We start from the raw sequence: 20,952 nt of genomic DNA, 5'->3' as shown, positions 1-20,952 counted from the left end.
CTAGAAGTGATGGCAACAGAGGGGTCAGCCTGAAAGGTGGCTGGTCCAATCTTAACTGTTAATGTTAAAAAACACACCAAATGTTTCTATAGCATTCTTTCGGCTGCATTTTCTTTATTTCTAGCCACAGGTCTACTTGGAGGGTCATGCAGCAAGTGGCTTAAAAATAAAATCAGTCTATGAATAGTGTCATCACATTAAAAGACATAATCGCTGAATTCTCTTGTTAGGTAAAAAGCTCGCATCTTTTGAATCCATGAGCTGGTATTACTTATGGGATACCTAAAACAGGGGACAAAAACCATATATGTCAATAATAAATACATGTAATTAAGGAGTTAAAGCAATGAAGACTATTTAATCATTTATTGAGCTAAAAATTCCCCATGATTTCTAAATATTGTTTCACAGTTAAAATGCAACCAAAACAACTAGGTCAAAAATTAGCAAATATTAACAACGTTGCCAATTATTCACTAAGGCAAAATATCCCACTGTTACCAAGAGAGAAACTAAAGACAGTCAGTAACCATAGGCATTTTGGAAGCCTAGGGACTTGGACACATGCATCCCCTCACTTGGAGAAATGCTTTATGTTCCAACTTCAGAGACTTGGCCTTTTTAATCTGTCATAGCACCACAAGGGAAAAGGGTAAAAAAAAAAATCAAAGAAAACATTCAGATGCTATGTATTTTTCTTTTCCGGACCTTAATTATACAGCCAAAAGGACCCAGGATAACGAAGAAAAAAAAAAAAAACAAACTTTTCCTAAAACAGTATATAGGCTTCTTATACAGTCAGATCACAGTGTTTCTGGGGAATATTTGGGCTCTTCCACCAAGCATTCCCATGAAGCAGAATGAAAACAGACATCTGCTGACTCCACATAGGTTTATGTGTGCAGAAGCCCTTGCTAAGGCATCAAACACTAATATCAACATAAGACATTGTTATTATGGAAGCAAAATATTTAAATAAATTTATCCTAAATATGAAGGGCATAGAACAAGGTAAACAAGCTTAAAATTCTTTTTCAAGCAACTCAAATTTGATCATTAATTAAAAGTAATTTAATGTTCTGCTGATATAAAGATATAAACAATTTTCATTCCATATTTATATAGCACTAAACTGATGATGCCAACTGAATTAATGCTTGTCAGATTTCTACAAATAGATGTCCCCCCATATTAACACATTTAAATTTTACATTTTAAACCCAGATCATCATCTCCAGTTAAGAGAAATAATTAAATTCTTTCTGGCATTGTGAAGATTATAAAATGGTTCACTTTCCTGGTAACAAGTCATTTCCATTTCAGCCATTAATTTGAAGAAAAATTGAGCTATCATCAGAAACACCTTCCAAAAATGATTATTATAATTAAATTCAAACAGATTATGCCATGTCTTTCAAGAAATGCTAAGCATTTTCATTTTTTATAAATATTCAGTAGAAGTTAAAGTGCTAAAGTAATTTAGTTTAAACTTTCAAGCCCAATTTATTGAAACAATGATTGAAAAAAATCTCAGTTCACAAAATGTGTTCTTCCAACTAAAACACAAGTGATTATATATTTTTCCCAGTTAAGAGTTTTATGGGAACTCTGCTAATATGTTCTGGCTGAAACTTTTCCCAGAGTTGAAATATGTATTAAAACTTGCTTAGCAATTTTTCAAAGTATGAAAAACAACTTATATACATTTGAAAGCCAATTTAATGAAAGTCAAAAATAACTTTCCTCTGTTACTCCAAAAGTCCTTTCATGTAAGCATTAACATTCGTACTTTCATTTTTGATTATTGCTCTAGCTGACAGCCCCTCAAATATAGCCCAGCAAAGAAATCATTATGTACTAAAAATTAAAAAGTGGTTATGTACAGTTACAGTCTTTAATTCTGACTGCCCCAATAGATTAATTGGTCTGAATAATTAGACCTTAAATTTTTTTCCCAGGTTTCTAATCATAGTTAGAATGGAAAACACTGAAACCTCTCTGCTGAGTTATATATAAACACATCAAAGCTAACTAATAAAATTGTCTAATTTAAAGAATAACTGACCTGAGATGTACCTTGCTCCGATTAACATTACCATGCTACTCACTATAAAAAAGCCCAAGGGCAGACTACAGAAGATACTAGGGTCACCTGTGGCCATCCAGGTAGAAGGGAATTCCAGTCAAGCAAACCAAAAGAGAGACACATAATTACAATATTTGTGTTAAGAATCACATGATAGCAAAACAAAATAAGTTATAAAATAGTATATTCATAAAAGATAGCAAAGTGTTATTACTTCAAATCAAAAATATAATCAATATTGAAGACTTATGACAGTTAACAAACAATACAGATAGCATGCCACAGGTAGCCAAGAACATAATACATAGAGATCAACATAAGCCTTCCAATGGCAAAGCCAAAGAAAGCTTATGGAAAGCTTTTTGGGAGGCTGTTGATTTGAGATTTCTTGATCCTTCCAGAACAATCAAGCCTTAAGTGAGCACTGCAGTGCACCCCAAGGTCAGATTATAGTTCCTTTGGCTATCAGAGGAACGTTATAGTCATCTAAGGCATTGGTTTTGTTTTCTTTTTTAAATAAAATTTAATATGTAAGGAAATGCACCTGACACGATTACTGTAATTTAAAGCTAAATTGTATTAATCCATGTTTATAAAAAATTGCCAAGAACATGGTTGGTTTGATATTTTCTAATCTGGATTCTATTAGAATCTTTTGTTTAAAGAATACTCTATATTTTACTTGAATTAAAAAATTATATATCGAGATTATTTAACACTTATTGTACACTTCTTAAGAAAGAAGTGTATTTAAGCATGTGCACATATAGAGGTGTGAAAATGTAACCCCAAGTTTTATAGCTATGTAAGTACAGCTATGCAAGCTATGTAAGAAAATCAACAAAATTAATTCCCAAGAGTTAAGAAACTACAACCATTAGATAAATGAGTTTCATTAAAATGCATCCTAACATTTGCACTGGGCATATTTTCATATTATAAACTAGTGACACTTATTTCTTTGCTTTTTGGGAGAGGGTTTGTTCCCTTCACCATGTAGTTTTTCCCTTAGAAGGAATATTTTCATAAAACAGGGAATTAAACCATTGCCCTCATTTACCCACAGCTTATGTTATTTTTCAAATAAAAAACATGGTTACCTTTTATTTCCATATTTGTAGAGACCATATTTTAATTTGATTTTGGCAAAGGGAACCTATTTTCTAGTTTGTTTAGAACCAACAGCTCTAAGTTACTATAGCTGCTTTTCTGATGGGGCTACAGTGAGTTCTAGTTTGAAAAAATCCTGAGGATGATCTGCGCTTATAAGTCCTTATCAGTTTAGGTAGCATCTATTTAATGAAAATATTTCCCTTCGGTTGATATGGTAAGATACATAAATATAATTTACTTGTTATTTGATAGCGGTATAGTGCATTTTAAACCACTCCAACCTGTTTTCAAAATGTTATTTTGCTGGATTTTGAGTGGAAAGCCAAGAACTCATCATTTATGATAAGTGGTAGCAATTCTAATATCATTTCATCATTTCAAGATTATTAAAGCAGGATGCTATCAGTACTGCTTTTGTTATGTAGCTCATTGATATATCATAGAATCATATCATATACCTTATATTGCTCAAAGGAATACAATTAACATTTCAATAACTACATATTACTATTCTCAGTTTGCTATATAGCTCAAAGATCTTAAAATATTATACATTAAGGTGATTTTCATAAATCTACTCAAAAAAACATTTTCAAATGTTGGTTCAAATCTACTACAATCTAATCGAAATGAAAACAAAATTAAAAGAATCTAAAATAAAAAAATCAGTTACTTTTTATCATAAATGCTGATAGAAATAAAATAAATCATGTAATTTTCTTTCATCAACTTTTTCTTGGCATTTTTAATTCATTGAGAGATACCTAAAAGATAAATGACCAGTAGGAATGGTGGGAAACTTGTAATTAAAATTATATCCTCAACTGCCAGTATGCGGAATAGTGTGTGTGTGTGTGGGGGGGTGGTAAGGGTGGGGATAGGGAGGGTTTGAGGTGGTCAGAAAAGACTCAGGAGGATGGCACCAGAAAGGAAATCAGGGCACACATTTTATTTAACACAGCAACTAGCACTGTGCTAGAAAAATATTTATGATTGGAAGTTTAATTATAAAAGGTCTCATAATTACAAATAGTCTTAGCAAGAAAATCGTTGCCATCATCTTGGAAATGAAGTTGAGTCTCAGGACAAAAGATTTTAAAATGATCTTAAGTTTATCTAGGAGAAAAAAAAAAAAGCTTCAAGTAGGAATGTCCAAAAATGAAAATATAGATCATAGTGATCTTTGGCAGTGGATGTTCCAGAAGCTTCTCCTAAAAGCCAGATACATTAAAGGTGGGTCCATAATCACTTTGGGGTTGGAAGGCAGATTATATTTCATTTATAAGCTCTTGTCTATTAAAGTATGTGCTTCAATATATTATTGGCCATTGTTTCACTGCTTAAGTTCTAAGTCTTATGTTTGGCAAAGAGTTAAAATATTATGCCACACCAGAGGCATGACAGATTATTTGAATATTCAAGCAGCTTATGCTGTTTATAACTACATGGTTTACCTAAGCCTAATACCTCCTTATCCAGGCGACTTAAAAAAAGTCCTGTATTTTCTGCCAAATCTATTTCCCAATCTATTATGGTACTTCTAGTTTACTATGTTGTTTCTTCCTCTCTGATATGGTTTCTTCCTCTCTGATTCTAATGAATTCCAATGATGAAGACTTGCTAAGATAGTGGAATCAGCCTAGGAAGTGGCCAAAATATATTCTCAAATTGAGATAGCTTTCCATTGCCTCAGGTCATGAAGACAGCCTCTCAAAAAGATAAAGTAAGACATTAAAAGGGGAAAAAAGAAAAAGAAGACCCCAGTTGATTTTTTTCCCATTAAGCAGAAACTAGAAGTAATTTTATTTTTAGAACACTAATAAATTGAAGGACCAGGCCCAAAGCTAAGAAAAGATATGGCACGATAGAATGAAGTATGTATATCAACCTGATAATTTACACTTCATGTTTAGAACTTTCAAGTGTTTCAAAATGTTAGAAACTCTGGCCATATGATAATGCTTTCCTTCAAAGCAGCCTTATTAAATGTAAATGGTCAGAAACTTAAATGAGCTACTTAACACACTAAAATCAATCAACAACAATAATAACAGCATTCTTACCAATTTCCGAAGACTGAGTTGTAACCCAACCCATTGACTTCATCACAGCTTTCTTCCATGTAGAATAACGAATTTCACTTTCTAGTAATACAAGGAAAAACACATATATGAAGGCCAGTTTACTGAGACCTCCTAAGCACCATCTTTGTGTCACTCAGCATTCTTGAAAAAATGCTACATGTATTAAAGTGCGGGTTTCCCCAGGTCTCAGGATGTGATGGCCAGTGACTAGAAAAGAAGCTTCAGAGAAGGTGCTGGGGAAATTCAGGAGGGTCTGCAGGGTGAAGGGAACTTGGGAGACAGGCTACCTGCTAAGGGCGGCCCATTCATATATAAGCGGGAATCCCAATTGATGTTTCTCTCTTGTTTTTTTTTTTTTTTTTTGGAGGGGGATGGATAGTTTGAGATAAGGGAAGGGGTACATCATAATATGGAAAACCCAGAAAAATTGGTTTTGATTCAGCCAAAGGATTTAACAAATACTTATTTCTTATAAGATTCAAATTACATTCCTTTTTTTAAAAAAGATTAAAAAAAATTAGTTATACAAGAACCCAGATACGGGCCAGATGTGCAGGAGGTTGAGAGGATTCTCCAGAGAGAGCAGGGAATAGAACACGAAGAATGGCTGAAATACACTGCTGAGGGGAGCAGCGAGCGAGACAGGAGAGGTCTGCTGTGCCATGTGGGTGTCTCCCCTGCTGGCCGGGATCAAACCCGCACTGCAGAGGCTGCGGACAGCTTCACAGCACTGTGCTCAACCAACTGCGCTGCCAGGGAGGCCCTCAAATTGCATTCTTGTGAGACAGAATTCTTTAAGATGGAAACTGACACTAGGAAGAATAAACAATGATGGAAAACTGGCACATGTACAAGCACACACACATACACACACCATAGTCCTCCTAATGATATGATATGGAACCACGCATGGGACTACCCTTCTCAAGTCTCCCAGCCTTTCACAGCACCAGAAGTCTGCAACACCCATGAGACACCGTGTTCAGAAAGTTCTCCAGCACCCCACTTTTGTCCCCTCCTCCACTTCCCATTGCACTTCACACACACCTCAGGATACCAAGTACCACGGTGAATGTTCATGGTTCTGTTTGCCTTTCCCACCATACTTGAGTCCCCCAAAGGGAAGGACTTAGTCTCATTCATCTCTATAGCCACACACTGGTAACGTTGCTGACCTGTAGTCAGCTCTAACCAAATGTTTACTGGAAGAATGAATTATCCCCCTCTAGGCAGGTACCCATTCATACGTGTGCATACATGTATGAGCATCTATTTGCATGTATGTGTGCGCGCACGTGTGTGTGTGATTAGCATTTTGAGACATACACTCTGCTCTAACATTATTTGATTATTAAAAAGTTGGGTTTTTTTTTTTTTTTTCAGAAGTGCACGCATTGCTTGGACTTCATATTTTATCCAATATTGCAAAAGCTAAAAATTACTTACAGACAGAATATCAGATTTTGAAACACATTTCTATATCAAGGTACATGGCATACTCCCTGACTATAAAATTACTAGCATTTGTTTTCTTGGATATGGAAAAGAACCAATAAAATTAAGAAATGCTGGTGTAGTCTTCCAGAAAACTAAACAAAAACAGATTTGAAAGCATATTTTCCAATAGCTTAAAATCCACTTTCATACTATTTGTGCATAGGTTTCAAAAAGCTATAAAACCAAATTCAATATATATGAAACCTTATTTTTATATGCACATTCATTTCAATTTAATAGATACATCATTATAGTTCAATAAAGGTATTTGTTAGAGGTTGTGAATTAGCTTAATTTGCTAAGAAGTGAATCACATATTTAACATTCATTTATTCAACTTGTTGCTGTTTTTATCAGGCTACACTGATGTGCTTAAAAGTTACCACCAGAGTTTCCTTCTGCCCAGCAGATCATGTCCTGACATAGCTGTTGGCATGGAAAATGATCCAGTGTAGACATTAGGGCTGGGTGGTTGATAAATCTTCCTTCTCCCTTTTAAAATAGACTATTACAATGAGCTAGAACAGATAGTGGCAGTGTTGCCCTCCTACATGAAAGGACTGTACGCAGTAGAAGTGAATGGTAAAAATGTGATTATAGAGTTGCTTTACGAAGGAAATATATCTCTCATTCACACTCATTCAGTGGAGTGCAACATGCTTAGTAGCTGAATCTGAAACAGCATTTGCTAGACCACTTAGTTTCTTAACTTGCCAACAAACAGGAAGGCAAACCCTCTCTCACTAAGGTTTTCACAGGACACCATCAAAAAGTTTCATTCTTGGACCTCCCTGGTGGCGCAAGTGGTTAAGCACTGCACTATGAAGCCATCCGTAGCCTCTGTAGCACGAGTTCGATCCTGGCCAGCCAGGGAGCAACCCACATGGTGCAGCAGACCTCTCCTGTCTCGCCCACTGCTCCCCTCAGCAGTGTACTTCGGTCAGTCTGCCTGTTCCCCACTCTGTCTTGGGTGAATCCTCTCACTCCCCCACACCTCTGGCCTGTACCCCAGCTCTTGTATGCATAAATAAATAAATCTTAAAAAAAAGTTTCATTCTTTAAACATACCCTCAGCATTGATCTGGGGTTCAAACCGTTCCATTGTGACAGCCGACAAATCCTCGGGTTCAAGACTCCAAACACCAACCCCTTCTGCAGCTCCAGCTGCCATGGCAGCTCCCAGGGCTGTGGTTTCTGGCATTGAGGGCTTCACTGAGGGGAGAGTGCTGCATCAGCATCTTTGTATTTACATAATGCTAACAAAAAGCAGTTCTTCCCAAAGAAACATTACTCTTGGGGCATAAAAGCATGAGGACTTACGAACCTACTGGGATATACAGAATATCTGCTTGTAGCTGCATGAGAATCTTGTTGGTGGTCATTCCTCCGTCTACCTGCAGATGACTGAGTGGGATTCCACAGTCACGGTTCATGGCATCCAAAATCTTAAATAAAGCAAGGCAAAGAGCATAGTGAGCCTACTTCTTAGTAACATCTCTGAATGTGGTGATCTTGTACTTAATAACACTCAATAGCTCCCTAAAGCCTTCAGAGTAGCATTTTAGTTTTTTGATTCTGGTCTTCCAAGCCCTCTTGATCTGATCACAACCAACCTTTTCTCTTACTACACCTCTGCGCTCATCCTGAGATCCAGCCACACCAGTCAACTCTATGTTATACCCTGCTTTCATGCTTCAGTGCCTATGTTTGCACTAATAGGTACCACTCAGTGGCCCACCAAGTGTAATATGCCAGGCACCTGGCAGGGAACAGAAAATTAGCTGGAAAATGAATGAAAATTACATTTGTTAGATTTGTGTTTAGGCAGGCTTTTTGATTATGTACATTTCCAGTATTTAATACATTTCAAGCATTAATCTATAATTCATTTAAGATTGATAAAGTTGGATTAACTACAAGAAAACAGGCACATATTTATTACCTCTCGGGTTTGGAAACAAACAGCTTCTAATGCAGCAAAAGCAATATGGCATTTATTGGTAAACTGAGTGAGCCCACAGATGATCCTAAAAATACAAAGATTTTAAGATTAGAATAGAACAAATGAGTCATCAATCTGAAATGCCCTAAATATGGAAGGGTTGAATTTGGCAGATAGAAATGTGCAGACAAAAAGTCTAGAAATAAAAATAACCCCCCAAAATTTGGCCATAAACAGTAAGTAATTTAGAAAGCCCTTATAGTACATAATCCTGTATCCACATATGAAAAACTCATGATTCATCTGAATAGATGGTGGTAATATAAAACCAAATGTGCATTCATCTTGATAACGCCCCTCCACTCTGCAACCTGCAGCTACTTGAAGATAAAAGGCAGTAACATTAACATGAATATGAGGATGGCAGCGGCTTTCCTGGCAGATGAGTTAAACTTCTTGGTGTTCAAAAGTTCTGAAATTATACTCTTCAAATAGGAAAGAATTCCCTCACACTTTAAAACCATTTGAAAATAGGTAGGAAACTATTAATGAATAAGCTATGAGCTAACTGAGGAAATAAATCGAAACCCACAAAAGCAAACCTTATTTTCAATTCTTACCCTCTCGCACTGGGCTCCCAATAAGGTGCATACAACCCTGAAAACGCTGGCACAAAATAGCAGCCGTAAGAAGTTCCTACTTCTTTAGCAAGTTTTTCTAACATGGAAAAACAAAAACAAAAATCACTGAAATATATCCTACTTACTGTAATGTAATAAACTTGTAATGCTCGCTTGAAACTGAAAGTTAGGGCTCTTTCCATCAGATAAGTTTAACTGAACTACTTTGTTTGCAGATTCTAGCAATCTTTGGTGCTCAATTTTACACTTGGGTAATTTTTATAACCTGCCTTGATTAATAAACACCACTAATTACGTCAATTTGTTGTTTTAAAATCATCACAAGTCTTTTATCTATAAATCACATTCATAATAGGATCCATATAATTTAATGTCACATATGGCAAAATGCACAAGTATTAACAGATTGCAAAGACAAAATATTAAAATTTTTTATTACTCAGAGTCTAGCCCCTCATTTGAACATACTCACCAATTTCCTCTGAGGTCTTTATAATTCCAAGATTGTCTCTTAACCAGCGAATAACAGCGCCGGCTATGGCTACAGAGCCCTATGGAAAAAAAGGAAGATGAAAAAGAATATGTTTTGAAGTTATATACTTTAAAAGGGTGAATTGTATGATATGTGAATTAGATCTTAATAAAGCTGTTATAAAAAGATCCTGAGGGTAAGAAAAAAGGTCAGTATAAACCATTAGGAACTTCAAAGACATTTTTTTGGTTCTGATATTTAACTCATATATATTATTTTTTTAAGATTTATTTATTTATGCATATAAGAACTGGGGTACAGGCCAGAGATGCGGGGGGGTGAGAGGATTCACTAGAGACAGAGTAGGGAACAGAACAGCCAGACTGACTGAAATACACTGCTGAGGGGAGCAGCGGGCGAATCAGGAGAGGTCTGCTGTGCCATGTGGGTAGCTCCCTGCCCGGGGATCAAACTCGTGCTGCAGTAACTGGGGATAGTTTCATAGTGCTAACGCTTAACCCCTTGTGCCACCAGGGAGGCCTCCATATATTTTTATTATTGAAAATTAATTCCACAGAGTTACCCCAACCATAACATTAGGTGATGTGAATTGTAGGACGCAGAACATCTTTTTCATCTGTCTTCTACCCTCCTTGTTCCCAATTCAATGAACTGAATTACAAATGGTTATCCTTGCTTGCTGTTGGTTTTTAGCATGTATACAAACTAGGTGCTGAATATGTTGATACAGTGGATCATTCATAGCTTCTATGAGAACAAGTTAATACAAAGATACAGAACACCATGTTTATTCTCATTGTCCAGAGGCTTTTTTTTAGCTATAAAAAGTCATTTGAGGAATAGATTTGACATTTTTATTTCAATATAACCACACTTTAAAAACGGGACAAAGATCATTCAAATAAATATCTAATGAGAAATTAATCATCCTCACTCCAAGAAGTTTTTTTAATGTATTTCCTAACTCTGATATTTAGGTACTTAGTAGGACCATCAAGGACAACTAAGGAAACATTTGCTTAGTTGACTAATTTAGACTTAGAAAATTTTATTCTCAAATTTCCTTTGAAAACAATTCAGAGATAGCTGCTGCCAAAGACCAGTAAATGTAATATAAGATTTTCTAGACCAATGCTGTTCAATATAAAGAAAACGTGAGCCACATATGTAATTTAAACTTGTAATTACCATATTAAAAAAGTAAAAAGAAACAGGTTAAATCAATTGTAGCACATTTTGTCTGGGCCAATATATTAAAATATTTTGACACATAAGCAAAAAAATGATTGAAGTATTTTGTACTTTTTCTAAGTTTTTGAGATGGTGTATATATTTTATCCTACAGCAAATCTCAATTTGGAAGTGCCACGTTTCAAGTGCAGAGTGATCACACTAGAGGCTACCATGCTGGACAGCACAGTTCTAGATCTAATTGGAAAAAAACGGACTTTCCTTCTCCTTATATAAAAGATACTGACTCTAGGTGGAATCAAATCCAGAAATTTGTACACTTTTAATAATTTTAGGAGAGCAAATTGTGAATTTAAAAGTGCCAGAAGGCTAGTAGAGTGGTTTTATGGCTATTGGCTAGTGGAACTTTATATTTTGGGAAACCATATGCTGATGTACTTCATTTCCACTGAAAAGGGCAGGCTATTGGGCCTCCGCTGGTGGCACAGTGGTTGAGCGCTGGGCTGCGAGGCTGCCCGCAGCCTCTGCAGCGCCAGTTCGATCCCCAGCCACTGGCGAGGGTCCCACATGGCGCGCAGACCTCTCCTGCTGCGCCTGCTGCTCCCCTCAGCAGCGTATTTCGGTCCTTCTGCCTGTTCTACTCTCCGCTCTGGCTCTGGTGAATTCTCTCACCCTCCCACGCTTCTGACTGTACCCAGTGCTTGTATAAATAAATAAATAAATAAATCTTTAAAAAAAAAAAAGAATTAAAAAAAAAGAAAGAAAAGGGCAGGCTATTGCAAGCTGTGGCAATTTTTTTTGTAAGGAAGAAATAAAGTTTTGGTAAAATGACAATCGAGGTTTTAATTAGTGGTAACTGGTTGAGAACCAGAGGGCATTTTTTAGATTAAAATAAAAGAAAAAAAAAGCAAAGTCACTGTCAAGTTTCCAGAAGAAAATTACTTTAAATTTGGTCATCAGGAGTGTGCAGGGGTGTGTTATTCAAAGCTTAGAAATGTATTCGATATAAGAAAATAACAAGTAGATTAAAAATATGTATTGGAAAGAAGTATATTATTTGTGGTATCAGGATATAATATATGGTATCAGCTCACCTTTAAAAAATAAAAATGAGGGCCTCCCTGGTGGTGCAGGGGTTAAAGTCTCAGCGCTGTCAAGCTATCACCAGCCATTGCAGCATGACTTTGATCCCAGGCCAGGATGCTAATCCACATGGTGCAGCAGACTTCTCCTGTCTCGCCCACTGTTCCCCTCAGCAGTGTATTTCAGTAGATCCACCTGTTCTGTGCCCTAATCTGTCTCTGGTGAATCCTCTCAGCCCCTGCACCTCTGGCCTACACCCCAGTTCTTGTATGCATAAATAAAAATAAATCTTTAAAAAATAAATAAAGGGCCTCCCTGGTGGCACAGGCAGTTGAGTGCAGCGCTGTGAAGCTGTCCGCAGCCTCTGCAGTGCTGGTTCGATCCCCGCTGGCCTCGGAGCAACCCCCATGGTGAGCAGACCTCTCCTGTCTCCCCCGCTTCTCCCCTCAGCAGTGTATTTCATCAGTCTGCCTGTTCTGTTCCCCGCTCCGTCTCAGGTGAATACTCTCACCCTCCGTGCATCTGGCCTGTACCCTGGTTCTTGTATACATAAAATAAATCTTGAAAAAAAATAAATAAAAATGAGAAAAACTTCTGAATTCACAAAAGATGCGGTCTTCTAAATTCAGGATATAAAGTAGAAATGGTGTAATGATTTGAAGATGGGCAGGGACATATATGGTGAGTAAAAACCTAAACTGATAGGCTATCGAATTAAGTTACTATCAATTATATCCTAAATAGAAAGATCCAACACTTCAGTGCAACAGCTACAAATATGAATCAACCTTTGTTCTAAGTCATGACCCTTTGGGAAAGGGGTATGCAAACCTAATAGTTGCACTCTAAGAAAGACATAATAGAAGTAAGAGAGTATAATAAAGAAGAGTAAATTAAATCATAACAGGACACAAGGAATAAATTGAGTAGGTCTGATGTGATGTTACAGCAGGCAGAAACACTTTTCCTCCAAAGTTCCTTGACATGAATGCCATTCCCATGAATGCTATCCATTTAAAGTAGATGTTTTGGGATGCAGGGGAGTTGTGTCTTACAAAGCAGTTAAAATCAGTGCTTAAAACCAGTAGGTGTGGAGAAAATTATGTTAAATTCAGATTTTCCTTAAATTGCTTAAAATCATCCATTAGGCAGAGTAAACATAGTTTTATGCTTGCTACAGTACTGTTTTCACATATATAATTTACACTGTACTTAATTTGTATATATTAGGTTACAAATGTTGTCTAACTCTTGCATTTTTAAATGCATAGAAAAGAAGAAAGGTACACAGAACTGAAATGGGGGGGTATTAATTTTGAAATGTAATTTATATCATTAATACTTCAGTAACAAGTTGGGGGGTTAAAAGCATTTATTGCTCAGCAAGCAGACTTTCCAAGAAAGTACATTACAAAGGTATATAAACAATGTTTATAGGTTGTGGCATATAATCTTTTTTTTAAAAGATTTTATTTATTTATGCACACAAGAACTGGGGTATAGGCCAGAGGTGTGGGGGGTGAGAGAATTCACCAGAGACAGAGTGGGGAACAGAACAGGCAGACTGACTGAAAATACACTGCTGAGGGGAGCAGCGTATGAGTCAGGAGAAGTCTGGTGCGCCATGTGGGTCTCCTCCTTCGCTGGGGATCGAACTTGTGCCGCAGTGGCTGTGGTTAGCTTCATAGGTTGTGTCTTAACCCCTCGTGCCACCAGGGAGGCCCCTGTGGCATATATTCTTAATTAAGGCAGTTTCCACGATTCCTGCCTCTTGGGGTTCGTGTACTGCATGACTCCGTCTCCTAAATATACTGGGGCCCATGGCTTGCTTTTAACCAGTAGTATGTCAAATGTGTAGGACCTATGTGATGATGAGTATGTGATTATGTTGTGTAAGATTATGGAGCCTGTTTTCCAGACTCCCCCCCCCCCCCCCTCACTGGTTCTAAGGAGGCAGAGGGTGATGTTTTGAATCCTCACATGGGAAGGAACTGGGAGTGATGTTCAGGGGGTGAGGGCAGCCTCAGGCTGAAAACTAAAAAGAAACTGAAACCCTCCCTTCTCCAACCACAAGGAACTGAATTCGGCCAATAACCTGAGTGAGCCCAGAAGCAGATGGAGCCTTAGATGACACCAACTCTCAGCCGACACCTTGACCACAGAGTTGTGAGACCCTGAGCAGGACACAGCGAAGCTGTGCTGGAGTTCTGCCCCATGGAAACTGTGAGATAATAAATGGGTGTGGTTTTAAGCCACTTACATTTGTCCTAATATTGTTATACAGCAGCAGGTAACTCATATATAGACTTACAGCTAGAATGAAATATCTGGCTTGGAGGGGATAAAAAATTTTAAAGGAAACCTTAACATAAGTCATACCAAAGAAGAACTGGGGGATGGGACCTTGAAAGGCATCAATAGGGCATAAAGGGAAACCCTCTTTGAAGCTCATATATAAATAGACAAAAATGACATAATGTAGGATTTGGTATATAAACAATATTTATTGAGTGTCCACTAAAGGCCAGCCTGCTGGTAGGGAGTGGTAAGCAAGTCAGGTCAGCACCCTGGTCTCGGGGTACTTACATCCTAGCGAAAGAATACAGAACATATCAACATCCCTTATAATCAGGGAAATGCAAATCAAAACCGCATTGAGATACAACCTTACACCAGTAAGAATGGCGCATATCAAAAAAATAAGCAACAACAAATGTTGGCGAGGATGTGGTGAAAAAGGAACTCTCCTACATCGCTGGTGGGAGTGCAAACTGGCCCAACCACTATGGAAAGGTGTGTGGAGGTTCCTCTGTCAACTAAGAATGGAGCTACCATATGACCCAGCAATTCCACTACTAGGGATTTACCCAAAGGACACAAAAACAGTGATTCAAAAGACCACCTGTACCCCTATGTTTATTGCAGCGCTATTCACAATAGGTAAAACCTGGAAACAACCCAAATGCCCCAAAATAGATGACTGGATCAAGAAGATGTGGTACATAGACACAATGGAATATTATTCAGCAATCAAAAAAGATAAACTCTTGCCATTCGCAGCAACGTGGATGGAGCTAGAAGGAATTATGCTCAGTGAAATAAGCCAGAAGAAAAAAGAAAAATATCGGATGGTTTCACTTATAGCAGGAATATAGGGGAACCAAATAAGACATTGGTATAAAAAAAAAATAACAGTACAAAACACAACGAAGCAAAAACAGACAATTACAAACCAGAGACATCCTGCAGGGGAGGAGGAGGGAGAGGGATCATAGGGAGGGAGGGAGGAGCACAGGGGACTTTGGTGATGGTGCACGGGTGCCTTGGGGAAGGAAATCTATGGGGACTCAATCTGAGGGGGTGGGGGGAAGCAAATATTGTTTAAAAATATTTAAAAAAAAAGAATACAGAACATAGAAGTCTCAAATCCTAAGTAAGCTTGAGTCCATAATTAAATCAAAAGCCCCCTAAAGGATTTTTGATTTGTGAAATAATATTTAGAAAAAGGTGAATAAGGAAAGGGAGAAACACAGCTTGAGGAAATAGTAGGTACACTTTTGACAGATGGCAGAGGAGGCGGAGCTACTCAACTGTTCTGCGGTCTCTTCCACCACTAAGCAAAATCACCCAAATAGAAAGAGTAGGACATCTTTAAACAGTTTAATATGAATTTGAAGGCGTAGAAAAACTAAGAGATCATGTGCCCCAATTCCTTTTTATTGATAATGGAAATAAAGACCTAAAGAAGTTAAAATGTCAAGCCTAAATGAATCACATTCCAAGGGGGTTGGGAGAAAAAAAGCTTTATCTTGTGAAAAACAGGTCGATGGCCACATCAACAGAGATGGTGAGCTTGAACTTCAACCATCCCGCTGGTTCTAAACACACAGGATAACAGACAAAATGTAAAAAGAGAAACCAAGACACAGGCTGGCTCAAATACAGAAGAGATGGAGGTGGACAGACACAGAAATGCTGGGCCAAGCAGGACTCGAAGCCACGAACATGATGGGCTCTGATTCATTTTTGGGGATGGTTCAGAGAATCCAGAACTGGCTCCTCCAAAATGTTTTGTGAAAGAATAGAATCAGCTTCGGTGTTTGAAGTTAAGTGCTAGGTGGTATGCTTCTGCTTGTGCAGGGATGCTGGAAAAACAAGCAATTGTCTACCTGCTGGCTGAGTCTCTGGCTTCCTGGAAGAGGAGCATGGAAGCAAAAATTCTAAAATACATGAAGAAGCTGGTTATTAAGACACCAGCCAGCACAACTTAACAGCTGGAATAGAATTCACTGCATTTTGACAAAGACATTAAAATACCCGTGTGCTTAAAGTACTTATAGAGATAAGTTAAGGCACAGTTTCCATTTAAAAAACCATGAAATTATGAATCAAAAGAAAAGAGAATAAAGCAAAATGAAGTGGATGGGAAAAATAAGCAAGACTACTTTTGTAGTCTAGAAATGAAATTACTGAGTGAAATTTAAAAATGAAATAGATGAGATGCTTAGGAGAAGCGCAGATGAACAGTAAATTACTGTTTCCAAACACTGCCGGTGGGAGTATGGCAGGCCTCATTTGTATTATCTACTTAAAGTGCAGATATACACCATCCATGCTGAGATATTCTACTCCTACAGAAGGGTGGGCACGGAAGACATGTACAAAACTATCCACAGCAGCATTTCTCTTAATATCTAAAACCTGAAAGCAACTCAAATGGCATTAATAGTTGGATAAATGCTAAACCGTGGTATTTTTGCATAGTAATGAAAAAAGAGTGAAGCAATCGCTGTATCTAACAGCATGGATGAGTCTCACAAAGAGAATGTTGAACAAAAGAAGCCAAATCAAATAATACATATTGTTTGGCTCAGTCCCTTGCTTATTCTCTCTTCCTATTTTTAATATATAGAGTATTTAAAGCATGCCAAACTAAACTCTGGTGTTTAGGATTGTGCATTTGAGTGTTATAACTATAAAGAAAAGCAAGGAAGTGATCATAATAAAAGTCAGGGCAGTGGTTTCCTTAGAGGAGAGGGAGGAGGCTATGGCTGGGAAAGGCACATGGGGGTCCTGTTTCCTGACCTGGGGAGAGACTGCACGGGCCTCCTTTATATAACAACTTGTTAAACTGTAATTTCAGGTTTTACACATTTTTCTGTGTCTTATATTTTACACTAAGAACATTGTGGGGGGTTTGTGTGTGTGTGTTTAAAGAGAGCATTTGGAAATGTGATGTATGAAACTCACCGGGGATGCAACATAAAAAAAGGGCAGTAAAGAGACATGGAGGATGGGTTCAGGGGTTCCTGTATCCCATTCAAGAGCAATTCTGAAAGCAGATGAAGGTAATGGCAGTGATACCAATTTGAAGAGATAGGTGCTGAGACTTTTCCAGAACTGCAGACTGACTTGTATCGAAGAACTTAACAGGATAAATAAAAATAAACCCAATCCCGGACACATCACAGAAAAAGGATAGAACATCACCGATAAGGAGAGAATGCTGAAAGCTCCCAGACAATAAGCCTGATTATCTACAAAGTTACCACAGTTAGATCAGAGCAGCAGATCTCATCAGCATCAAAAATGGCCAAAAGGGATGTGGGGAAAACAGCTTTGATCTAGGATTTTATACCCATTCCTGGAGAGAGGAGAAAATAAAGACAAAACCAGCAAGAAAAAGCTTAGTCGCCCAGCCTCTTATTCAAAGATTTATGTAGGAGTGTCCCTCAGCAAGAATAAAGGGGAGTAGTGACATAAGAGGTAAGGGGCCAAAGATAGGAAACTGGCTACAGAAATTGATAAAGTAAGCTCACACACAAGGTTTACTATCAACTGAAAAGAAAATAGTACAAATTACTGCATGTAATTAGTATTGGTGTAGAAGACTTGTTAATGAAATGAAATGACAACTTTATTTTTTTTGAAGATTGATTTATTTATTTATACAAGAACCAAGGCACAGTCCAGATGCGCAGGAGGGTGAAAGGATTCACCAGAGACAGAGCGGGGAACAAAACAGGCAGACTGACGAAATACACTGCTGAGGAGAGCAGCAGGTGAGACAGGAGAGGTCTGCTGTGCCATGTGGTACCCTCGCCTGCAGGCCGGGATTGAACCGGTGCTGCAGAGATTGCGGGTAGCTTCACAGTGCTGCGCTCAACCGCCTGCACCACCAGGGGAGGCCCAAAATGAAAACTTTAAATACAGCAACATGATTGCTGGTGGAGGTGGTAAGGGTGACTCATTCTCACTCCTCATCATGGTTTAACTTGTTAGGTTAAAAATACTAACTATCTAAAAAACAAAACAAAAAACCCAAAAGACCAAATAGCTATAAACAATGTTAGGAAAATAGGCAGCAGATCAAATAATATCTGAAAATTTAAAGACTCCCTTGGGCCTCCCTGGTGGTGCAGGGATTAAAGACAGCACTGTGAAGCTCTCACCAGCCACTGCGGCACCAGTTTGATCCCCTGCGGGCCAGGGAGCAACCCACATGGCACAGCAGACCTCTCCTGCCTCGCCCCTCGCCCACTGCTCCCCTCAGCAGTGTATTTCAGTAGATATGCCTGTTCTGCTCCCGACTGTATCTGGTAAATCCTCTCACCCCCTGCACCTCTGGCTTCCAACCCAGTTCTTGTATGCATAAATAAATAAATCTTTAAAAAATTAAAATAAAAATAAAGCACATGGATTGAAACAAAATCAGAAAGTATACGCTTATAACTCTCCAGATGAGACTAACTGGAAGAGCAACAGTAAAGAGTGAAAAGGAATTCAGGGCCTCCCCGGTGGCGCAGCGGTTGAGCGCTGGGTTGCGAAGCTGCCCGCAGCCTCTGCAGCGCCGGTTCGATCCCCGGCTGCTCCCCGGCCACCAGAGGAGGGTCCCACATGGCGCGCAGACCTCTCCTGCCGCCCACTGCTCCCCTCAGCAGTGTACTTCGGTCCTTCTGCCTGCTCTGCTCCCCGCTCTGGCTCTGGTGAATTCTCTCACCCTCCCGCGCTTCTGACTGTACCCAGTGCTTGAATAAATAAATAAATAAATAAATCTTAAAAAAATAAAAAAAGAAAAAAAATTAAAAAAAAAAGAAAAAAAAGAAAAGGAATTCAGACTGTCAGAATAGGATGAAATCACTATCATGAAATTGAACAGGAAGAAACAAAAACTTGAATTTAGATTAACAAGTCTTCTACACCAATACAGAAAGGAGCAGTCTTGGCTGGACAGTAATTCATTTGAAAAGGAGTTAGATATTTTAACAGCTGCTTCTCAGACAATGATAGATGGGGTTACAGTTTAAATTAATGAACTCTGGGGCTGAAGTAGTAGCTGAAGCAGTGGTTTATGGTCAGTGAGGCACAAATCACACAGGTGAACACTGGCCAGATTATATGGAGACTATTCTATACTGTTCTGGAAGACACTTACAAATTGGAATTCATCTAATGAAGGGATCCCAAAACTATAAGTCTAGAAACCATGTGACATCAGGACATGGGAGAGATTTATCCTAGAGTAGGAAGACTCAGAAAAATTGTGCTGTTTCCAACCCTGTTTTGCATTTGAATGTTCTTAACATCTGACCTAGGTCCAACGGAAGTTGTTACTGAAAAGCAGTTTTCGGTGCTAATGTCAAACAGAAGTTGGAAGGCTATTGGTAAAGGACAGAAGAGAAGGCTTTTCATATTGAGAATGAAATTAACGTCAGGTAACCCCAATCCCTGCCACCTTTCCAGGTATAAGGCATCTAAAATTCAAAACCATTGATGGTCTCCTGCATAAGGAAAAAGCAAGCAGTGTGTTGTTGCTGTTACAGGGAACGCAAATCAAGTACATATTCTAGCGCTGAGTGTCATACTAAGCACTTTCCAGGGGGATGTGGGGGGGGCGAGGGGCAAAAGCTTCTAAGAGTTTAAGTTCTGAGAAGTATTGAATACACAGACCAAGTATTTCATAAGTGCTTCTATTTTCCATAGAAAAGGGGTTCATGGAGAGATTACACTGCTTATGTAGGGAAGGAGTAAGAAAAACAGAAATAACGAAAATTCTGCTCCAGGCATAACAAGTAGTGAAATATTTTAACTATAAACAGAAGTTTACAACTTGTGACTGAATTGTTATCAGATACTCCAGGAAACAAACCTCACTAAGTTTTCAGATCAAATGTCTATCTGTGTGTTATACGAGAGCCTTTTAAAATGAATTTCAAAGAAATGCTTTTAACAAACGTATCTGAGTTCACAAAGAGTGCTGCAGCTTTGTCTTTTAAAAATAAATGATTGTAATATAAACTAACCATATTCTACAGACTTAGACTGACATATTCCTATTAGAATTTATAAACATTTTGAAACAAACACTTAAGTGAAAAATGTCATAAATCTCTTCACTTTCTTTCCCACATCAAAAAGTGACAAATCATTTAATTTTATGGGAGATGAGTGAAGACAATTGATCTGCCTTTTTGTCCTCAGTGGTTCTATTTGGAACACTGGGGTGTTGAGGTCATAAAAAAACAGAATTTTCAAGCTGAAAGAAAAGTTAGCAAGTGAGCTCACCTCATCATTACACTGGGAGACAGAGACTCACAGTGTGGAGAGTTACATAACACACCCAGTCATACAATTAATTGGTAAAAGAACTGGGGAACTTAATGTAAAAATAAAATACTCAAGGTCTCCTGAGAGTTCAGACCCTTAGCTCAGCCCCAGGTTCTCTCCACTCAACCAAATGCCAAATGGAAAATGAAGGTTTTTGAGTCCTCTATATTAAGGTTTAACAGAAAAGGTGTCAGAAAAAACTAGAATTTTCATTT

General features: G+C 38.1%; 1 protein-coding gene across 1 annotated transcript in view; it reads right to left on the bottom strand.

The window, feature by feature from the left end:
- Nucleotides 1–2,027: 2,027 nt before the first annotated feature.
- Nucleotides 2,028–20,952, bottom strand: part of GK (glycerol kinase) — a gene marked incomplete at both ends in the record, with an annotated part of 63,189 nt that continues 44,264 nt past the window's right edge. Inside the window, 7 exons of the mRNA XM_084258281.1 lie at nucleotides 2,028–2,152; nucleotides 5,263–5,343; nucleotides 7,849–7,992; nucleotides 8,105–8,225; nucleotides 8,723–8,807; nucleotides 9,343–9,439; nucleotides 9,836–9,914. Coding sequence (XP_084114407.1) covers nucleotides 2,028–2,152; nucleotides 5,263–5,343; nucleotides 7,849–7,992; nucleotides 8,105–8,225; nucleotides 8,723–8,807; nucleotides 9,343–9,439; nucleotides 9,836–9,914 — 732 coding nt within the window. The remainder of the gene's footprint in view (nucleotides 2,153–5,262; nucleotides 5,344–7,848; nucleotides 7,993–8,104; nucleotides 8,226–8,722; nucleotides 8,808–9,342; nucleotides 9,440–9,835; nucleotides 9,915–20,952) is intronic.

This window comes from Talpa europaea (assembly GCF_964194135.1).
Source record: "Talpa europaea genome assembly, chromosome: X".
NCBI lineage: Eukaryota > Metazoa > Chordata > Mammalia > Eulipotyphla > Talpidae > Talpa > Talpa europaea.
Note: the sequence above shows the minus strand (reverse complement) of the source record. Positions and strands in the feature narration are given on the sequence as shown.